This window comes from Mirounga leonina, unplaced genomic scaffold (genome assembly GCF_011800145.1).
Source record: "Mirounga leonina isolate KUSES-001 unplaced genomic scaffold, KU_Mleo_1.0 Mir_82, whole genome shotgun sequence".
NCBI classification, from domain to species: Eukaryota; Metazoa; Chordata; class Mammalia; order Carnivora; family Phocidae; genus Mirounga; species Mirounga leonina.
In genome coordinates this window covers 1,048,372-1,069,302 of record NW_023270825.1, presented here as the reverse complement: position 1 = coordinate 1,069,302, position 20,931 = coordinate 1,048,372, and the positions used below count along the sequence as shown (strand labels likewise).

Genomic DNA, 20,931 nt, shown 5'->3' with positions numbered 1-20,931 from the left:
TCCTCGTCTGGGCCACTCGCACCCCTCTACCCAGCAGTCCCAGACTTGCTGCGTGGCCTCCGCCAGGCCTCCTGGGCTGCGAGGGGGTGACCCGGCTGGGCATGTGGACAGCCTGGGCACCTGCCCACTCCGTGCGCGCCGCCAGGGAGGGCCATCCTCTCTCGGGGGCAGGCTGATCCTGCTCCCCCTACACACGCCGGCCGGCCCACACGCTCTCGCCCGCCACCCACCAGAACAAGCCCCAAAGTTGAAAAGCAGTGTTTATTGAAGAATTTGGAGGGAAAGTCTCACAATAGTAAAAATAGTAAAGTTGAATGTAAAAAGCGCCCCGGTGTGGCGCGGCGTCCGGCCGCGAGGCGCGGGGGGGCGCGGAGGCCCCTCCGAAGGGCGCTGGGCGCGTGGCGGGCCAGTGAAGCTGCTCCAAGGGACGAGGGCTACCTGGGGACACCATGGACGTGAGACGCCCCGGAGGGGACCAAAGGGTGGGAGGGAGGGGCTTTCTTGTCACTGCGATTAAAAAACCCCCAAATGCATGTGAATAGCGTAACACACAGCAACGGACTGCGACCTCGTTCCTCTGCCTCTCGGGCGAGCCCGGCCTGGCCTGCCCCAGGGAGGGGACCGGGCCAGCGTGCCACAACCAGGCTGCTGCTGGTGCCCCCAGGCTGGGCCGAGACAGCTGGCGGGAGGGACGGAGGGGCCGAGGCAGGGCGCACCCGGACTCCCAACTGCACGTGGCTGCATAAGGCCCTCGACCTTTTCCTATGTGAATCTAATCGTTCTGAAGGCCAAGGCCATGTCTGGAGACCTAGATGAAATAAATTAAAAAAGCCCGCAGGACACCTTTGCTCCCGGCCCGGCTGGCAGGGAGGGTGCCCCCTTCAGGCGGGCCGCCCCGCCCACAGCACAAAACGTCTTCCCATCCCCGCTCGGAGGAGTGACATGGCTCCCAAACGCATCCAGAGATAAACGAAATACAAGTCGTCCCGCGAGGCTTCCTCCCCGTCCCCTAAAGCCGCCGTCAGGGGTGCGGCGGGGCCAGCTGGCCTTCCTCAGGCCGTGCCGCTGGCCGAGTAGGAGAACTGCGGGAAGTGGGGCCTCCGCTCGCTGTCCTCACCCTCCATGTTGTCACCTGCAGCCGGGCGGGCGGGAGGTGCGCTCAGACGCCAGCACCGGGAGCACAGCTCCCGTGCATCCAGAGACTGAGGCAGGCCCTAGGGCTCGCCTCCCAGGCCCTCTCACTGCCAGGGCCGGGACGGTGCCCTCCTGCCCCCATCACCACCCTCCCGCAAGGGAACACTGCAGGCCTCAGGAGAGAAGGGAAGAAACAGGCTTGGGGGTTGGCGGGGAGGTGGCCCACCCCTCACCTTGGTCGGGTGGCGTGATGGTGATCATCTGAGCCGTGAATTCCTCATCAAAATACCTGGTGTCTGTCTCTGACGTGACCTGGGGCTTGAAGGGCGGACTGAGCTGCAGGGGACAAGGGCAGGGGGAAGGCAGGTGACAGGCTGCACTCTGCACTGCCCCCAGGGTCCGAGCTCCCCCTCACCCCCCCGCCCCCTGCCAAGGGAAATGCCTCCTGTCTCCAGGCCACACTGAGGCCATGGAACGGGGCTCCAGCAGGGAGACACACAGGGGAGGGTGGCGGCCTGGAGCCCTGCAGACATGCCTCTCCCCAGGGGCAGGCCAGGCCATGCTTGCAGTGGCCCCCACAGCTGACCAGCTCTGCAGGGCCCCAGGGCCCCAGGCAGAAGAAGACAAGTGCATTCTCTTTTCTAGCCTTCACTTTCTTTCTGGTTCTCTTATGAAGTAGGAAAGAGATGAAGAGGGATGCCATGGGACAGGGTGGACTCCCAGCCCCATCCTTAGGTGCCACTCACAGCCTGCCTTCCTGACCACAGCCACTCAGCCCAGCTGCCAGGGGCTTCCACTCTGATATTCGTGATAAAGGGACAGTCCCAAACCCACCAGGGCCAGCAAGTAGTATTCCCATGCAGTGGCTCTGGGGGCCCACGGCGGCCCTGGGAGGGGACCCCAGTAGCACCCAGATAGTCCTGGGGTACAAGGTGAACTTACATGCCCCAAACCCACACAGGGCTCCCAGGGCCCTCCCTGCCCAACTCCCACCAGGAGAGGAGACCAGGCCTTCCTATCTGCAGAACAGGGAAGGGACAAGTCCTGAGCGCAGGGCCTGGCTGGCCTCATTTGCGGCTCAAGGACAAGAGTGCAGCCAGCTGAGTCAGGCTGCAGAGGATGCAAGGGCAACTGTATGGGATATGTCCATGTGAGCAGGGCCCTGCAGGCAAGCACCGCCCCCCAGCACTCCAGGGCTGCCCCTCACGAGCGAGCAGGGCCTCCGGTCAAGGTTGGGCAGCTGGGCTGTCGGCGGGCAGGGAAGCGGATAGGAGCTGGGCAGGGCGAGGGTGCCTGTCACGCAGGCAGGACAGAGGCCCAGCCGGCAGCATGTGGCCGGCAATGGGCCTGCACGGGGAGGGTAGGCGGGAAACCAGGTGGAAGTCTGTCTGGTGACAGGGTGTCCAGCACAGCCTGGTACAGCTTTCCTGAGCCTGCTGGGCCACCCCACCAGCCTGGGCCAGGGCCTGGCCGCTCCCACATCCCCCCAAGGGCGAAGGGCAGGGGGATGTGTGCACACAGCAGCTGCCTGGCTCCTGGGAGGCCTCCCTCCTGCGCCAGACGGGCAGGTGCTGTGCCCCGCCCCTGCACACTCGCGGAGAGCAGGCCTGGGCTCTCCCTGCAGCAGGAGGCACGGAGGTCGGAGGGAGGGAGGGGACAGCGGGGCTAGCAGCCCCACTCCACCACCAGCCTGTAGCAGGCAGCGTCGGGCACAGGGCACCCTCTTTGGGGAGTCCATGCCTACATAGCTCCTCCCGGGGCTTGGAATGAGGGAGGACCCCGCAGAGCTCAGGAGGAAATCCCGCAGTACAGACCCCATGAGCCGGGGGAAGAGGTACAGGCAGAGGGCAGGGAGAGGGATGGGTGTGCACGGGTGAGTGTGCAGCAGGCCCCCACACACCTTCTTCTCATACACGTCCTGCCACACGATGCTGGCGAAGAAGCGATGCTGCATGATCTCCTTGGCGTCCTCTGAGCCCCCTCCAAGCCTGTGGGGGCATGTTGGCTGCTGCCACCTGCCTGACTCGGCCACAGGCCCCTTACTGGCCCTCTTCCCTCCCGCTGGGGTCTCAGCACGTGGGGGGATGGTGCAGGGGGGACAGCGTGGTCCCAGGGGGTGGGGGAAGCACAGTGCGAGGGTGACCGCACAGTCCTGGGGTGGTGGGGATGGTGCAGCCCCTCTGGGGGGCTGTGGACAGCACTATGCCAAGGGCCATGCCCCGGCACATGTAGGACACTGGGGAGAAAGGTGCTGCCAGCATGGTGGGGTCCCCTGAGCAGGTGCGAGAGGCTACAAGGTCGGGGTCAAGGTGCCCATCTGGCCCCAGCGAGCCCTGGCCGAGGACGTCACACATCAGCCATCGGTGTGGCCTGGAAGCTGCCCTGCTGTCCCGACGGGAAACTGGGGGATCGCGTGGCTCACCTCTGCTTGGGGTCCTTCTTGAGCAGCCCCGAGAGCAGGGACTTGGCCTCGGGGCTGAGCGTGCGCGGGAAGCGGAGCTCCTCCATGAGGATTAGCTCGAAGAGCTTCTCGTGGTCCTGGTTGTAGAAGGGCAGCCGGCCACACAGCATCTCATACATGACCACGCCCAGCCCCCACCAGTCCACTGCCCGGCCGTAGTCATTGTCCTCCAGCACCTGGGGGCGCAGGGACACAGGGTCGGAGGCTGCCCGGGGGGCGTGGGGTCCCAGGCCGCCCAGGGGACGCAGCAGGGGCGCACCTCGGGGGCCAGGTACTCGGGCGTCCCGCAGAAGGTCTTCATGGTGGCCCCGTCCTTGATGCCCTCCTTGCACAAGCCGAAGTCTGTGATCTTGATGTGTCCGTCCTTGTCCAGCATGAGGTTCTCCAGCTGTGGGGGGCGGCCTCCAGGTCAGCACCAGACCGCCCTGCTGCTCTGCGGCCCCCGGCCACTCCCGCCCACGCACCTTAAGGTCGCGGTAGACCACGTTCTTCTCCGAGTGCAAGTAGTCCAGGGCAGACACGATCTCAGCGCCGTAAAAGCGGGCCCGGTCCTCAGGGAACACGCGCTCCCGGGACAGATGGAAGAAGAGCTGCAGGACAGGGGTGTGAGGAGCGCAAGGGCCGCAGGGACCCTGGCTCCCTGGGGCGGGGCACCTGCAGGCCGGGCACCACACCGCCTGTGCTGGGGGGGGGGTCACCCGAGGGCTCCCTGTGCTGGAGGGGGCGCCCGAGGGCTCCCTGTGCTGGGGGGGGACGCCCGAGGGCTCCCTGTGCTGGGTGGGGGGCACCCGAGGGCTCCCTGTGCTGGGGTGTGGGGGGACACCCGAGCGTCAGCCATGCGGCCACCCTACCTCTCCCCCGTTGGCGTACTCCATGACGAAGCAGAGGCGGTCGTGGGTCTGGAAGGAGTACTTCAGGGCCTACGGGGTAAGCAGAGCGGCTACCGTGGGCCCTGGACCCGCCCGGAGCCCCAATGCCCACATGCCATTCTTGAGGAAGGCGCAGTGTGGGCTCTGTATCAGATCTCGGGCCCCCTGCACGGGAGGCAGGGCAGCAGCTAGGGGGACCCTCAGCAAGGGGAGGACGTGCCCAGGGCAGAGCTTACCGGCCACTTTCCTACCTCACACCACAGGGGGCCTGGCTCTAAGAGGAAAGGCCCACACAATCAAGTCGTCCCCACAAGTGACCGACCCCGGATCTAACCCAGCGGCCGGGATGAGCCCCATTCACGGAAAACGGGACGAAAGGCCAGCTCCAGACCTCAGGCAGCGGGGACCAGCTGCGCCACATGACCCCGTCCCCATGGAGAACCCACAGGAGGGAGATGCCATCACCAGGGCAGAGGGTCAGGGGCCGGCGTGTGTGGACCCCAGCATCTGTCGAACATGACAGCGCTGCTGGGCTCATGGGGCTGCACCACGGGGGAGGGAAGGACACTAAGCCGGACATGAGGACGAGGGGCAAGCTGATGCAAAGGAGGTAAAACCACCATAACGACCAAGTCTGGGCAAAAAAAAATGAGACCTTTTAAAAATGTTGGTCACTTCTTCTAAGAAACTGTTTTAAGGAATGCTTTAGAGAAGTACAGACCTTCTCTGCTCTGCCCCCGCTTTGGGCCAGGAGGTCCCCCGGGATGAGGACACCATGCTGAGCAGGTGACAGGGCCTGGGGGCTCCCAGGGAAAGCCCGGGTGGGGGGCGGCGGCCTGTCCACTCCACATGGACCAACCAGCGCGTCCACAGCTCCCAGGAGCCGGCTGCGCCCGGGATGCTCGCTAAGGCTAACTAGTGGTTTTCCGTACACCCCTCCTGGGCTGAGTGCCCCGCAGCACAGGGACCCTCCACACTCGAGCCTCAGAGGGGAAGCAACTGGAAGGCGGAGTGCAGAAGGGTAGGCATGGGGGCTTGGGGGCAGCAAACAAGCCCCCACCGCTTTCCGGCATCGGGGCCTCCACCCCTGGCACTCGGAAGTGCGCCCACCCTCGGCCTGAACGCTGAAGTACACCAGCCCTGTCTGCGGGGAGATGGGCACACGGCCTCCAGCACTCACCGTCAGGAACGGATGCCTCGAGTTTTGGAGAACGCGGTTCTCTGTCAGCGTGTGGGCGACCTCGTCCTGGAAGACAGGGTCAGGTGAGCCGCCCCTGCCACCTCCCGGCCCGCCCCGGCCCGGCCCCGGCCCTGCGCCCTACCTTGGCCACAATGACCTCCTTCTTCAGGATCTTCATGGCATAGTAGCGGCCCGTGGCCTTCTCCTTCACCAGGATCACCTTCCCGAACGTGCCCTTCCCCAGCAGCTTCAGGTACTCAAATTCGTTCATGGTCTGCAGGGCGGCGGGCAGGCACCTGCGGTCGGGGGGGGCCCAGGCCCCCCTGGAATCCCGCCTCCCTGCCTTACTTCCCACACAGGGCTCCCGGGGGCCACGCTGGGACCGCCAGGTCCCTCTGAGGTGGGGGAGGGCCTCACCACACGGTGCTTGGGCTTGGCCAGGGACACCTCCATCTCCTCAGCCCCCGAGTTGTCGCTGGGCGAGCCCGACCGGAAGTCCATCATCTCTTCCTCCTGCCTCTTGAGCCCGTCGGCCACCGTCTGGATGGCAGTCGTCCACTCCTCCCTGCAGGGCCCGCAGGTCAGGTCCCGTGACCCGGGCCAGGACCCCGGGGACACCCAGGCCTAGCTTCCCACAGGGTGGTGTGCCCTCCCCACCAGAGAGCAGGGCCCCGGCACCCCGCGCGTCCCCGTGGGTCCATCTTGTACCGCTCCTCGGGTGTCTCCACGTGGAAGGTGCGCTCGATCACCGTGGTCCACTGCAGGCAGCGGATGATGAAGGTGTTGGGCCTGGGCCGCTCCGTCTTCATCAGCTGACATTCTGGGGGCAGGGCTAGGTGGGTGTCTGCACACACAGCCCCACCCCCAGGACCTCACCAGGGGTCACGGGAGGCCCGCTCCCATCCCCACTCCAAGCCTTGGCTCCCCTCGTAAAATGGGCCGGGACGCCCATTCCAGCCCCGACACTGGGCGCCGTGCTCTGGGGCAGTGGGGCGCCCCTGCGGGGCTGGCTGGGGCTGGCTCACCTCAGCCCCCTGCCATCACCGCCCTCAGTCCTTTGGTCTCTGAGCCCACACTGCAGGCCAGGCCACGGCTCGACCGGCCAGACGGTGAGGAGTATGGATGCCCCGGCCAGGGGCCCGCAGGAGGGAAAGCAGCTGGCCCCTGAGCAGGAACCTCCCGCCATGTTCACAGCTGTGACTGCCGGGCCCCCGCCCCCTCCAAGCAGGGCCAGTCCCAGAGCAGAGGCTGCTGGTGACGCAGCCTTCAGAGAAGCCGCCTGTCCTGGCAGGAGGCTGGAGGACATGACCCACCTGGAGGCTGCTTGGGCTGCACCCGCCCCACACTGATGGTACCCCATCACCCCCCCGTGGCTGGGGATTCCAGATGCGTAGCAGGAACGTGCACGCTCTCACCGGGAGCACGCTCTCACACACCTGAATGTGTGCACACGCCAGGAGCCCAGGGACCATGGGGATGCACCAGGCCCTGAGAGGGGTGAGGCAGTCGGAGTGCTGCTGGGAAATTCTAGGCCGATGCTGGCCCAGCCTGTGTGAGCAGAGAGGGGGCCCAGGGCCAGTACAGGGGCTTCTGACATTCCAGTGTCTGGGCCCTGGCAACTTCAAGGGGCCCTGGCCGGGCTCAGCAGAGTGTAAGGAAGTGGTCCACCAGGGCTGGGTGCCAGGAGGGGGCTTGGGGCTGGCCTTACGGGGAGGTGGCCTGTGTCAACACGGGGGTGGGGGACAAAACCTGTGGCCGGTCTTCTCCATCCCGCACCCCCAACTCCCACTCGCTCATCAGAGACCAGGTTTTCCCAGGACCTAGGCACCTGGCGCCCATCTCAGAGCCTGGTTTCTTGTCCCCCCACCCCTGGAATCCATCCCCAAGGAAAAGCCCCTCCCCCACTGCTCAGGCAGCCCTCTGGATGGTGTCTGCCTCCGCAGAGTCCCTGTCATCCCCCCTGCACCCTGCCAACACAGAACATTCCTGAGGGCCCCCACGCCCCTGCCAGCAAGGTGGCACCCACCCCAGCCAAGCCTCCTTCCTGAACCCTGAAGCCCCCGCCCAGCCCCAGCCAGGGAGGCAGTGAGGGGGGCCCACAAGGTCACCAGGCTGCAGGGGATGGTGGTGCCTGCCTCCTTGGTCTCCCTTCCGCCTGGGGCCCCTCCTCGAGCAGCTGCCTTGTGGAAGCTTGAGGCTGGGGGAGGGGGGACTCAGGACTCACTGGACCCAGGTCACAGTAAAGCCTCCCTGGGAGACCCCCAGGCTGGAGCCTCCCTGACAGAAGGCCCTGGGGTGGGTACACTGGCCATGGCCCTTGCCCCTGCAGCACAGCACCAGGTACACTGGGAGGGTGGGCAGGACAGCCAAGGTCCAGGAGCGCCCCTCCTCTATATTCCTGCAAGCATGGAAGCCATGTGCCGCCCCCCCACCCCGTCAGCCCATGCTACCTCCTCCTGAGACCCTGGACCAGAGCCTGCCCCAGGCCATGTGCGGGGCGGGAGGGCAGGGAGGGCAGAGCTCGGTGGAGAGTGGAGATGCATGAAGGAGCCTAGGGTGGATCCCGGACCCCCAGCGGGCACTGCACTCTGTACCCGAGGGCGTCCCACGAGGGACCCAGGAGGCCTCTCCGTTGCTGAGCCCCTCCCTCATCTTCCCGCCGCCACTGGGCCTGTGTGCCAGGGCAGAGCCAGGTTTCAGGGCGGCTAAACCAGAAACAAGAGACCAGGCTGGACGGCCTGCCTGACTCAGCCGCTCCCCCCCACCCCTTGGCAGCCCAGCTCCGTGCCCGGGGCTCCCTCGCCCCAGGGTCGCCAGCCTCGGGACTCAGCATGAAGAGCTCCCACCAGCCAGAACCGGCCACTCACCAGTTCCCACGGTGACTCAGAGCCAGCCCAGCCCCCCCTGGTCCCTGGCCGCTGCTGGTTCCAGACACAGAGGCCCGGGGTGGGGGGCATCAGTGTGGGGGCTGCTGGGCACAGAAGACTCCTGGCACCCTGCCCACCTGCCCAGCCAGGGCAGTCCCCGCTGCAGCCCCACGTGGCCGCAGGTACTTACGAGCCACAGAGAAGTTGTTGAGGGGGGACTCTCGCTGCTCGACGTCCTGGGGCCGCTCCTTGTAGCCGATGAAGGTGCCGTCGTTCTTGAGGAGGAAGTATCGGGGCCGCCAGGTTTTGATGTACTCCCCTGAGGACACGTGGGCAGTGAGGGGCCGCGGCCACCGGGCCCTGCTCCCACCTCCCCCCAGAAACCCCGTCCCTGTGGCAGGCCGGAAGCTCACTGCACCCGAGCAGACAGGACACCCTAACCCCAGCCCCTGCCCCCTGCCCCTCACTCCCAGCACGGCGGGCAGGGGCTGGCTGGGAAGGCCATGGACCCGGGTGTCAGGGCTGAGCTTACCCCACCCAGCGGGGGCCAGCCAGCTGCTACAGTGGCCGTGGCCAGTGGACTGCCCACCACAGCTGACCCCTGGCCTGCAGGCCGGAGCCTGGCGTCCAGCACTGCGGGGACAGTGAGCGAGACTCAGGGCCCAACTCCCTGGGCTGGGCACTGGGACAGCCCCTCACCGCCCACGTGACAACACTCCCTGTCCAGGGCCCCACGGGGAAGCCAGACCCAGGAGGTGTGTGTGTGGTCCTCAGGCTGCCACCTCCCACCCTTGACCCCCACGGCCCACAATGGGTTACCCAGGTACAGGGGGAAGTTTTCCCCAAAGTTTCGCCACATCAGCCATAAACAGGCATTCACACTTAAGAACCAGAGCAGATGTCCTCTGCGATATCCGAGCGACTGTCATTTTTCATACTGACACCGAGAAAAAAGATGTTTCATTTACATTTTGCCAAGCAAGGAGTTTGAACAACAACAGAGAACTTACTAATTAGACAACTGCTTTATCGCAGGGGCCACTGGGCAGCAGGTGGGGAGGGGGCTCAGCCCTGGGCCGGGGCTTTCCCTCCCAGCTGAGCCCCAGGGGAGGGAGCAGAGCAAAGGCCCCATCCGGGACCAGACACCTCCCAGGTGCTCCCGGCCCCTCACCGCCCAGCCCCTCCCCACCAAAGGCCTCTGGGTGTGGCCTCTGAGACCCAGCCAGCCCTCCCGCTGCTCCACCCGGCCCCGTGGGGGGCTTGCCTGGCTGCAGGCAGTGGGGGTCACCTCTAGGCCCAACACCGCTGGCCCAGGGAAGACCCGAGCGATGGCCAGTGATCTGCCCTGTACCCCAACAGCATTTAGCAGGATCTCCTCCCGGTTCTGCTGAGCCCCCCCAGCCCATGAAGACGGTGGGCTGGGAAGGTTGTGGTCAGGCCTCGTGCAGACGCTGCTCCTGCCCCTGGTGGCCTGGGACTCCCCCACGGACACCCCCTCCCTGCCGGTGCAGCGGGTGGGCACGAGCGGAGTAGGCTCTGGGGGCCGTGTGTAGCCCACCACCCGTGCGGTCCCGGGCCGCTCGCTCCCACCCGCCTGCGTGCCAGTCTGGAGCTGTCGGCCCCTGATGGAGTGCCTCCCATCCCACCAGCTGCCGCTCCCCGGGATGCTAACTGAGCGGGGAGACTGATGAGCGCCTCGCCTGCGCAGCCCCGAAAATCCATCTTGATTCACCAACTGCCGCCAGCTCCTGCCGCGCCCAGCTCGGCCCCCCAGCACTGTGCCCTGTGCGTGCAGTCGGCACGTATGTGCCTGCTCAGCAGCACCCACACGCCTGAGCGGGCCTCAGTTTCCCCACTGGGTCCAGGATCCCTGGAACGGGGGTGCCAGTGCTGCTAAAAGTACCCGGGACTCCCCCCGGCCACTTGGCCCTACACCTGCGGCCTAGTAGCCTTCACCCCTACCCCACTCCAGGGCCAGGAAGGTTCTGGAACCCAGAACTGGGGAGCCGGGGTGGGGGGGCAAGGGAGCAACACTGGCAGGGAAGAGGTGGAGGAGGGGCAGGCACCCACCCTGGCTGAGCCCCGGACAAGAGGGGTGACTCTGCTGGGCCCTCCACCAGCCCCCAGCCCCAGGACACTGAAGGGGGGACCACGGCCGGACCCCAGCTGCCCCCTGCCTGTGCCCCACATGGCTGAGCCCAAGAGCCACACAACACCCAGGTGGGACGGAGGGCACGGAGGTCTCACTCAGCCCCCCACCTGGGCAGCCAGGCACACAGACCCCCTGAGGAGGAGTGGGGACCCTAGGGGAGGCTGGGGCCAAGACTGAGACACACAGACCCCTTCTGCCTGGCGGGGTGCAGCCTGGCGGTCACCTGGGGGCTGAGGCGGTGCCAGATGCACCCTGGGCCATGGCCTGCCTCTGAACGAGTCCAGGCCAGACAGATGGGGGCCCCAGAGCCCTGCTCACTCCCAGGCCTTGGGGTGACACAGACAGACCGCGTGGGGGACGCAGCCACCCCTGTGCCTGACCACAGCTGTCCACAGCCACAGGAGGGCAGCCATGGGTGCTGGGTGGGGACAGACACATCAGCCAGTGCTGCTGGTGGGAACTCCCGAGCCTTCACTCCGGGCAGGTGACAAACGGGAGCCCAAGTCTGCCCTTCAGGACACGGCTCCCTAAGTGGGGGTCCCCACCACTCCCTCGGGGGCCAACGCCTGCCCACAGCCAGGGTGATCTCCTGGCAGCCACTCAGGGGGCAGCAGGAAGTGGCCTGGACCCAGGCCCCGGGCCTGTCTTTGGTCCCCGCCACTCACAGCCAAAGCCCAGGATCCCCAGAGCGGCTCTCCACCCACCCCATCCCACCCCATCCCACCCCATCCCACCCCATCCCACCCCACGCAAACATTTCAGACCAAGGCCCACACGGGGTCTCAGCACAGGCCCAGGACCAGCTCAGCACACAGCTCAGCAGCCCAGCCAGGATCCCGTACCTACTGCCACGAGACAGGAGCCACGGCAAAACTGGGGGCAGGCACCCCTACCCAGAGGGTCTGTCCCTGGGTGGGCAGGCAGGCAGGAGGGGCAGCATCTCCGTCCCCGCTCAGGGTTCTCTCAGAAACCCAGCCCGGGCCGGGGTCAGGGAGGGACCCATAGTGTCCCTCGGCCCTGCAGCACCATACCCACTCCTCGGAGACCACGTCCTGCCCGGCCACCAGAGAAGGGGACTCATGCCCTCCTGAGCCCTTCACTCCCACGCCAGGGCACCCACAGTAAGGGCTCCAGCGGGGGCGGGGGCGGGGGCAGGCAGGCTTAGCCAAGCTCCTACTCTGCCCAGACTAGGGCTCCCCTACCTCCTCCCGCCCTCCAAGGGCCCCTCAGCTTCCAGCACTGGCCCCCTCGGTGTCCCCATGTATCCTCCACCAGGAGGACCCTTCCAATATCCCTGCTCATCTTGGGAGGCAGCCCATGCCCAGGAAGAGGCTGGAGGTCCCCAGAGAAAGGAGGGGTTCCTTGTAAACAACCTGGCCTCCCACAGCCCAAATCACACTGCCAGGGCCACAGGGAGAGGGCCTAGGGACAAGACGGGCAGAAGCTGAGGGCCTGTCCCCACTGTGGCTCTCGGGCACGTGTCCCGGGCCACACTATGGTCAGGGCACCCCAGGCAGCAGACCTGGGGGCTGGGACCCGTGCTGTGGGCAAGCCGGGGGCCCCACCACAGTCCCTGGGCCGGACGCTGCAGAGCTGTCCACACCGCCCGGGGCCCCGGCCCGCGCGGCCGCCACGCCCTGAGCTCCGTGAACACTCCCAGCCCCCGGCTCCCAGGAAAGCTGCCGGATAAACACTCTGCCGCAGCGGTGGTGGCGGCTGGCAGGGTGCCAGGTGGCGCTGAGCTGTTTCTCCACAGCAAAGCGAGCCCCAGCAGGCCCGGGGAGCGGGCACCAGCTGACAGCGGCGACCGTGCGGTCCCCCGCCGCCGACACATCCATCGCGGGCCGACAGCTGCCGGGCGCCCATTTACCTTCTCCAGCACAGCGAGCAAACGGGCCTGCTGACGGCAGCCCATCCATCGCCGCCCCCCAGGACGGGGGCAGGCAGCGGGAGGGCATGGGCACGGGTCATCTTGGGGGGCCCCACCTGCCAGGCCTCTGCCTGTGCACAAGCCAGGGTCCCGGCTCCCCGTCCCACAGGCAGGATGCTGGGCCACAGCCTGACGTCCAAAGCCCAGGAGCCCCAGGAACCAGTGCCGGGGGGGGGGCGGGGGTCACACCCCCACTCAGACGGGGCCCCGGGGCTGTTGGGGTGAAGCACACCAACCTGCTCGAGACAGAGCCTCTCCGAGGGCAGCATTCACGGGGTCCTCCCGGAGGCAGGGCTCGGACGGCCAGTGTGGCCGAGAGGCATCCACTCCGTGCCCAGCAGAGGGGCGCCACGTGGAGGAGGACACACGCTCCCCTGGCATGGCCCTCGAGCCTGGCTGCGCCCTCCCCCGGCCCACCACCCTGCCCTGCCTTCCCAGAAGGCCCCCTGACAGGCAGGGAGGACAGGGCTCATTATGCCCACCAGCTCCCTGGGGAACCTGAGGCACAAGTAGGGGACTCTCAAGGTCACAGATGGTGAGCAGAGCTGCCGATCCTGCTGCCCAGGCCGGGCTCGCTCCTTAACACCAGCTCAGCTCTTCACGGATCTTTGGTTCTGCCGTCCAGCAGGCAGGCCCCCAGAGTCACGGCCCAACGCGTACAGGTAGACTCAGGAACACACTGGGGCCGCTCCCCGCCTCCCTCCTGCCTCGGGACAGCGCCTCCCACCAACCACGTCCAAACCCACTGCCACCAACCAGCCGCTGCCAATCTCCTCCGCCTAGACGTCCCACCCAGCCGCCGTCCTCCCTGCACGCCCCCACCTCCTGCTCGGGCACCGTGCATCGTCTGCATGCAGGCCAGACGCGGGGCTGCCCGGAGTCCCAGCCCGGCTGCCACACATCCCCGTCCCCCTGGGATATGCCCACGTGCTTGGTCCCCACGGCCTGTGCCCACACCCACTGTCTCAGTGCTAGTCTCCTGCGCCCTCCAGAGCCCCCACGGACAAGGCCACAGCCCCACTGCCCTGGTGCCCTCTGCCGTGCCCTGCCCACTCTCCCTGCACCAGCCTGGGCCTGTGTGCCCCCCCCCACCCCTCGCCTATTCCAACAAGCCAGCCACTGGGTCACCTGTCTCCTGCCCGCCCAACTGACACGCACCTGGCCTCACCACAGTGGGGTTTGGGGAGGCTGGGTTTCAAAGACCTGGGTGTAGTGGGGGGCTCAGGGGCAACCACAACCACACCCCTGCCTGAACGAGAATCCCAGGGGGCCGGGAGGTTGAGCGGGCAGCCCCCAGGCCCATCAGTCCACCAGCTGCGCCTCCATCTGCTGGCCCCTCAGGTCACAGGCCTGGGGAGAGGGGGCTGCAGTCTTGGGGCCCACTGGGGGTCTGCGAACCCAAATCCAGAGCCCAGAGAGCCTAGCTCAGAGCACCCACAGTTCACAGAAGCAGCTTGGAGGAACCCCTCCCCAACCAGGCCATCGAGTCTCACATCCCCAAAATACGGGTCTACTATTTCTTAAGGGTACAGACACACACCTGAACGCAGGGAGGAGGAAAGTGAGGGCTGGGCCCGGCAGGGGATGCGCAGCTCCCAGGAGCTGGTCCGCGGTTCGCCCTGCGGGGACCTCTGTCAGCCTGTGCAGAGCCAGACGCAGGCCGGGGGGCCTGCCCGTGGGGCTGCCGGACAGGGGCTGGGCGTGCCGAGTGGACAGAACGGCGGGCCTCAGCCCACGGCAGGGGGTGGCCCCGGCGAGCAGGAGCAGAGCCTCAGCCACGGGCTCCAGTTATGGGAGGGCCCGCAGGGAGGGCGCTGGCCCCGAGCCCGGCTGGGTGTGCCTGGGCAGGAGGGACGCCGGAGGCGGCCGAGCCAGCCCCCACCCCGCGCCGTCCCACGGCACTTCTAGGAACCGGGCCTGGTGCAACCCAGGCTGGCCTCTCCTGACAGCGGCTGGTAGGCGGGGGTCTGGGCATGGCACTCCGGGCCTCAGCGTCCCTCCCGCACGAGTGCACTGTGCTGCCCGGGGCCCCCCACCCCACCCCCTGCATGGAGTCCGGCCCTCCGCAGGGCAGCCCTGCCCAGAGCACGCCACAGCCACCGGCTGGGGCCACCAGCACCGGCCGAGGGACCCAGGGTTGGCGGGCGGTGACCCCTCACCCCCCGAGCGAGTCACCCCAGCTTCCTCTTCTGTTGTTTGTTCTGCAGAGAGAGCCCAACAGGCTCACAAAACAGGAAACAGCCCCCAGCGGTGGCGGCCACGGCCACGGCCACACGCCAGGGCCAGCAGGCCCTGGGGCACACCTCCCAGCCCCGGGCCGGCCGCCCCGCACCGAGCTGCCCCCGGGGCTAGGCCCGGGGCCTCACAGACACGCGGCAGGGCGCCAGCTGCCTCTGGGACCAGGGGGCTGCGGGGACCAAAGCCACAGCCCCCTCAGCGTGAGCTGGGCGCTGGGCCACCCCTCCCCCGACAGCCAGGGCGACCGAGGCACACGGGATGCCCAGCGCAGCCCTGGCCTCCAGCCTGGGGCACCGGGTCCGGGGAGCGGACGTGCACCTTCGCTGGTCCTGCTGAGCCCCCCGCCCCGCGAGGCACCCGGCAGCACCCCCCGTGCAGACAAATCCCAGGGCCGCCTGTCCCCGGCATCTGCTCAGCAGCGCCGCCGTCTCTCCAAGGGGGAACCGGGCTGCCTCCGCGGGGGCAACCGCAGGACCGGGGATGGAGGAGGGGGCTGTGTCTCCGAGGTGGAACCGCCTCCCCACCTCGGAGCCCCACGAGGGACACAGGCAGGAAACGGGGCTCGCCACCGCTGAGGGAGGGGCGGCGGGAGAAACCTCAGCCCCGGGAGCCCGGCCCCCGCCACGACGCCGTGGACCAGCTCAGCCTGGAACCCGAGGCGGACCCACGCCGGAAAAGGCCCAGGCCCGCGGGGCTCGCCGCGGCCGGCACCTCCCGGGGGAGGACCGGCGCTGGGAGCGCACACGCACTCACGCGCGCCGAGCCCGCGCACACCTGCCCGCAGACCTCGCCCGCGCCGCGCTTCCACGCCGGCCCCAGGAGCGGAGCCGCCGCACGCCCACAGGCCTGCTGCCCGAGGCCCGGCGGGCCACGCTGTGCTCGGGGGAGGACAGCTGAGCGCGCGCCTCCGCTGGTCCCTCCCGGCCGCCAGCCGGCCCGCGCGAGCACAGGGGTGCCCGCCCGAGGCTCCCCAGCCAGGCCCAGAGCCCCTGCCTTCATCCTCCGCCCAGCTCCTCCCTGCCTGCCTCCCCTCTCCTGGTCCGCCCACCCGGTCCAGCGGCCTGTCCGTGGGTCAGGGACAGCCAGGAAAACCCCCACGAGCCCGGCCGGGCAGACGGTGCCCACACGGTCATGGGCTCCAAGAGCGGGGCCAGTGGGCAGGGACGCCCCAAACCAGCTGCACAGACTCAGGCCGCGGCCTTAGCACAGAGTGGTCTGAAGACAAAAGCGGACGCCACAGGCCAAGCTCGGCCAGACCTACATCCTGGAGCCCGCTTGGTTTTTTTAAACTGTCAACCTTTAAGAATCAAGAGAAGGCACAGAAGGGACCAAATCCTTGAAAATGCAAGTTTGTGAGTAATGCTGAGCCCACCAGCCCCCAGCACGAGTGGCTAGAGCTGGGCTCAGCTGCTCCTTGCTTGGGGCGTCTACTTATCACTCGGGATATGTGTGTCAAAACATCCAACTCTTGCTCAGGAAGCCCACCCATCTCTGGGGACCCCCGTCTGCCCAGCTTACTCTCCTGGGGACCGGCTCCCCACTGGACACACTGGGACACTGAGGCCCAGAGGGCCTGCCTGGCCCCCAGAACACCAGAACAGGTCAGTGCAGGGCTGGAACTCACCGCCCATGCTGGACTCCCCTCTGCCCACGGCGGCTGCTCTGGCCCAGGGCACAAAGCATCAAGACACCCAGGAAACAGCCCAAAGGTCACTCCCCACAGATGGACGCCCACCTCCCCAAGGGAGTAGGGGACCCTCTCTCCTGGCCTGAGGCTAGGGCCGGGCAGCAGGGCCTGGAGGCTGCCGAGGCTGGCTGTACCCTGACTTAGGGCCCCCGATAAACAACATGCCGAATGTCACCAGGCCATTCCCCACCACCGTTCCCATCATACACACAGGGAAACCAGTGCCCAAAGAGCTCAACAGATTTGCAGTGACAAAGCAGCTAAATCAGATTCAAACTCAGCTCTCTAGATGCCCCACTGGGCCCGATACCCTACCCCCCAGCCCCTTCAGAAGGCACAGGCCCTGAGTGGCAACCTGGAACTCAAGCAGGCATCAGAAAGGCAGCCCCGCCCCAGCCTGGCTGGCCAGTGCGTGTCCCAGTGACGGGGTCGGGGGCCCTGGGCAGCCCTGAGGCCTTAATCTAACAGTCAACAAACATCTGCCAAGAATTGAAGGCGTACTGGTCCCAAGTAGGGGCTGTGGATGTGTGCTGCCAGGCACGGGGAGGGGACATCAAAGGGGGCTGTAAGGTGAGGCAGACAGGGCTGGACCCGGCAAAGGGGCTTCAGGCAGGAAGCAGGACTCGGGGGAAGCAAGGAGGAGGTAGGCAGTGGGGGAGGGGATCAAGAAGGCAGGCGGGTGCGGGGTGCTTAGGGGAAGTTAGGTGGAAGGGCTCCCCACGGACCACAGGGCCCTGGAGCCTTCTCACCTCTGTCTCAAGGCCCAGTTCACTGTTTTCCCTGCAGCTGCCAAAGCAAGCTCCAGAAACACACAGCTGACCACATCCTTGATCCTCTGCTTCGAGCCCTCTGCAGCCCCCGATCCCTCATCCCTGTCACCTCTCACCTCCCACTGCAGCTCCTGCAGCTTCCCAGCCTGCTCTGCTGGAGAGCTCCTATGCATCCTACAAAACCCAGTCTCATGACACCCGCTTTTGCCACACCTCCCTGTCTGCTCCCTCTGCAGCTGAGGTCCCCCTCCCAACAGCCTGTGGGGTCCTGGGCTGGGGATGGGGCATCCTCACGGCATCTGCTGGAGGGCATGCATGAGGAGTGGTGAACTAGCTAGCTGGGGTCACCAGAGCTTTGGGAAGGAACAGGTCTGGAGGAAGAAGAAGTTGGGGGGGGTAGCTAATCCCCGCCCTGAGGCAGGAGGGAGTCACTCGCCAGGGGCACCTGGACGTGAGGCCTGTCCATCCCCCACTACCCATCCCTGAGCAACAGAGGGCTGTGAGGCAGGGGGCTGTGGGCAAGGCTACAGAGCAAGGGGCCAAGGCCACGGCTCCAGCCCCCTGGGTCCCACCAAGCCCCTCCCTGGGCGCAGGGCCCTGTGAGTGCGGACAGGGGAGGCTGGGCGGGCACCGGCTTCAGGCAGCTCGCTGCTCCAGCACAAACACACCCCATGCTGGGTCCCTGGGTGGTGCAGGGCCCCCCCACCCCAAAGCCCAGGCCCGAGGCAGGCACCGGGCCAGGCCAAGCAACTCTACCCTGCCCTCAGGAGCCCTCGGGCAGTGCCCCGGGCCGCCAGCGAGCCAGGCCTTGGACAGGCCCCAGTGTCCCCACCGCCTTCCAGGAAAGCAGGGAGGGAGGCGGCAGCCACCAGGCCAGCCAGCCCACACGGGCTCCAGAGCACCCGAGGGAAAGCCTGCAAGCCAGCTCCGGGACCCCGGCCCCGACCCGACCCCGAGGGCACTGACCTCTCTTGTGCAGCCAACCCTCCTTCACGATGGCCACGTCGTTCATGGTGTCCAGCTCCGGCACGCCGGGACAGCCCCGGCGCCACTCACAGGCCCCTCTCGGCAGGGTCTCCTCGAGCCCAGCCGGCGTACCCAGCCTCTGCGAGAATCAAAGGGAAGGGTGTGAGGTGGCGTCCAGCTTGGGGCCACTCCTCCAACCCCACGGGGAGGCCGGGAGCCCTCTGCACCTAGGGGCCCATGCAGGGCCCCCCTTCCCACGCGGCCTGCCCCGCTCACAGCCACTGCCGCCCCCCACTAGCTTCCATCACGGCACCTGATGCAAAGTGCCCGTGACTCGACCTGTTCCCTGCGGCCGGGCCTCCGCTCCACCTGGGCTGCAATCTCCCTGCCACCCCTCTGACCTCCAGCCCTCAGCGTGATGCCCCCTGCGCCTGTGCCTTCGTAGAGATCACCCCCATCCCCAAAAGGCCCTTCTGGCATATTCTAGCCTCCCTAACCTGCCAACCCAGCAGACGCCACCTCCTCCGGGCAGCCCCTCTGACTGCTTGGCCTGCCCAAGCCCCTGGTGAGGGTGCCCCTGTTCTCCCTGCCCGTGCTGTTCCCCCTGCCCCATAGGCTGGGGCTCTCGGGGCAGGGCCCAGGGTTCCTCGTTCTTGCCCCAGACTAGGAAAGAAGAGAAATTCAAACATGAAGCAAGTAGGGCCAGGAGACCAGGCGGCTGGCTCAAATGAGAGCCCAGAGCCCTCCAGGGTGACATAAAAACCTCCAAGAAACCCCAAGCCCCTCCTAAACCACAGAACCCCTGCTGGCCTGAATCTGGTTCATTCATTGGGCCAACATGGAGCAGGCATCTCTGGTTTTGCCAGGCTCGGCCCTGGGGACAAAGAGAGGTTCAGATGGGTCCTGTCTGTAAGAAGCACCCAGTCCAGGGTGGTTACAGGCCCATAATCACAGCATTCAGGAGGCAACAAATGGGGGGTGCACTTTACGAATGCAGAGGCGCCAGTGGCCCACCAGCAGCCTTCTCCTGAACACACACTTTGGCCATTGAACCTGAGTGGCCCTCCCCATCGCTCCCTGCTGGATGAACTCCTAGGCATCCCTCAAAACCCAGTTCACACATCACCCATTCTGGGCATCCTGGGAAAGAGAATTCTTCCCACGCACCGTCCTCTGCTAGCCCTGCCCCAAGCACTCCTGAGGGCAGGCCGGGAGCGACCCCACACCCCCGGACTCCCAGGCCAGGAGGACCCGAGGGCCTCTGCAGTGGATCCCAGCATGGGTCTTCCCACAGCTGCGGACCTTGTCCGGCAACGCACCTCACTGGCCTCCTGAGGCATGGGGCTGGGGCCCAGAGAAGGCTGCTTGGCACTGATGGTCTCAGGCTAAATTTAGAAGGGCAGGAAGACCCCACGGTCTGTGTCTACTGCCAGGCCGGGGAGATACACTCTGCCCCGGGAGGAAAGGGCCCAGCGTGCTCAGCAGGCCACGGGGCAGCGACAGGCAGCAAGCAAGACTGAGGGAAGGAAGAGACCTCCAAGGACAGGGCTCTGAGCCCCTGCGAGGCAGGCGCGGCCCCCCTCTGGCGACACGAGTGGGCGTGGCCTGCAGGCAGAGGGCTGGACCCAAAGACCTCTGGATGTCCCCACCCCCACCCTGGCCTAAGCAGGGCCTGCTGCTGACAGAGTCAGCTGTCGAGCCCCGTGTGTAAAAATATATCTGTGCACATGCACAGGGTGATGTGCATCTGCACAGAAATGAACACACCACGCCAGCGCCTGGGCCGCCGCTGGGCGCAGGGCCGAAGGGACGGAGGGTCCCCGCTTCCCACGGCTTCCGCACCGCCAGTGCCTTCACCGTAAGAGTGTGTTAGTGCCGTGATTATTTACGGAACAACCTACCAAAAATCGCCTGTGCTCTTATAGGGCCCCCTCCCTCTGTCTCCAAACACTGGTTTGTGAACTGTACGTTCCGCTGGGGGAGGGCAGGGAACCCAGCCCCGTCAATGCACCCCCGGCCCTTCACTTGGCCCAGGGGCTCAGAGCAGCCAGGGGTAGCCTGGAGCAAGGCTGGGGGGCCCTCTGGCTACCGAGCACAGGCCCGTGCCCCCCACTCTGCCCACCACGGCAATACGCAGGAACCAGTCCTGCCCGCGGACAAGTTCACCAATCGCCCCCCTATCCCCCAACCTGGGGGGCAAGTCCCAGCCGCCTACCAGGCCCCAGCCTCCGGGATGGGGTGGGCAGCACCTCCAAAGCCCACCCAGGTCACGAAGCAGTTTCGGGGCCCAGGAGGGTTGCTAGTCCTTTGTGGGCTGGCCCGGGCACCTCGCCATCACCTACAACTTTTTGTCTACGGGCAAAGGAAGTCTTCCCAGGCCCACCCACAAACTTGAACGAGGGCTGGAGCAAGCCTTTCCGAGGTGCCCCTGAGCACCTACTGTGCGCCGCGGCCGGCCAGCCCGCCTCGTCCCTCATCCCCTGCCCGGCCCGACCGACCGCTCCCCCAAGGTCATGAGGGAGGCCGGGGCCACGGCCGTACCCCGCGCCGCCGGCCCGGCCCGGCCCGCGCGCCCTCCCCGCCCAGGCCGCGCTCGGCCACTTCCTGCTCCGCTCCTCCACCCCGGCTGCGCGCGGCCCGCGCCCCGGCCCCGCCGGCCGGGAACAAAGCGCCGGGG

The 20,931-nt window shown here is 66.9% G+C and overlaps 1 protein-coding gene across 1 annotated transcript; it reads right to left on the bottom strand.

Moving 5' to 3' along the window:
- Positions 1-246: 246 nt before the first annotated feature.
- Positions 247-20,668, bottom strand: AKT1 (AKT serine/threonine kinase 1). The gene is made up of 15 exons (XM_034992249.1): positions 20,470-20,668; positions 19,574-19,639; positions 18,255-18,393; positions 8,702-8,830; positions 6,353-6,464; positions 6,062-6,209; positions 5,787-5,918; positions 5,645-5,710; positions 4,447-4,515; positions 4,060-4,185; positions 3,855-3,983; positions 3,557-3,771; positions 3,035-3,122; positions 1,368-1,470; positions 247-1,132 (listed from the first exon to the last, which is right to left on the bottom strand). The coding sequence occupies exons 2-15, from the start codon at positions 19,592-19,594 to the stop codon at positions 1,053-1,055; spliced, it is 1,557 nt and encodes a 518-aa protein (XP_034848140.1). The 5' UTR covers positions 19,595-19,639; positions 20,470-20,668; the 3' UTR covers positions 247-1,052.
- Between the last annotated feature and the right edge of the window lie 263 nt (positions 20,669-20,931).

What these genes read in the sequence shown, in the direction of transcription:
- AKT1 (XM_034992249.1), bottom strand. Translation starts at nt 19,594, where the DNA reads ATGCCTCAGGAGGCCAGTGAG. An exon ending in TGCCTCAGGAGGCCAGTGAG is followed by an intron (nt 18,394 to 19,573) that starts GTGCGTTGCCGG and finishes TGATTCTCGCAG; the next exon opens with AGGCTGGGTACGCCGGCTGG. An exon ending in AGGACGTGTATGAGAAGAAG is followed by an intron (nt 1,471 to 3,034) that starts GTGTGTGGGGGC and finishes TGTCCCCTGCAG; the next exon opens with CTCAGTCCGCCCTTCAAGCC.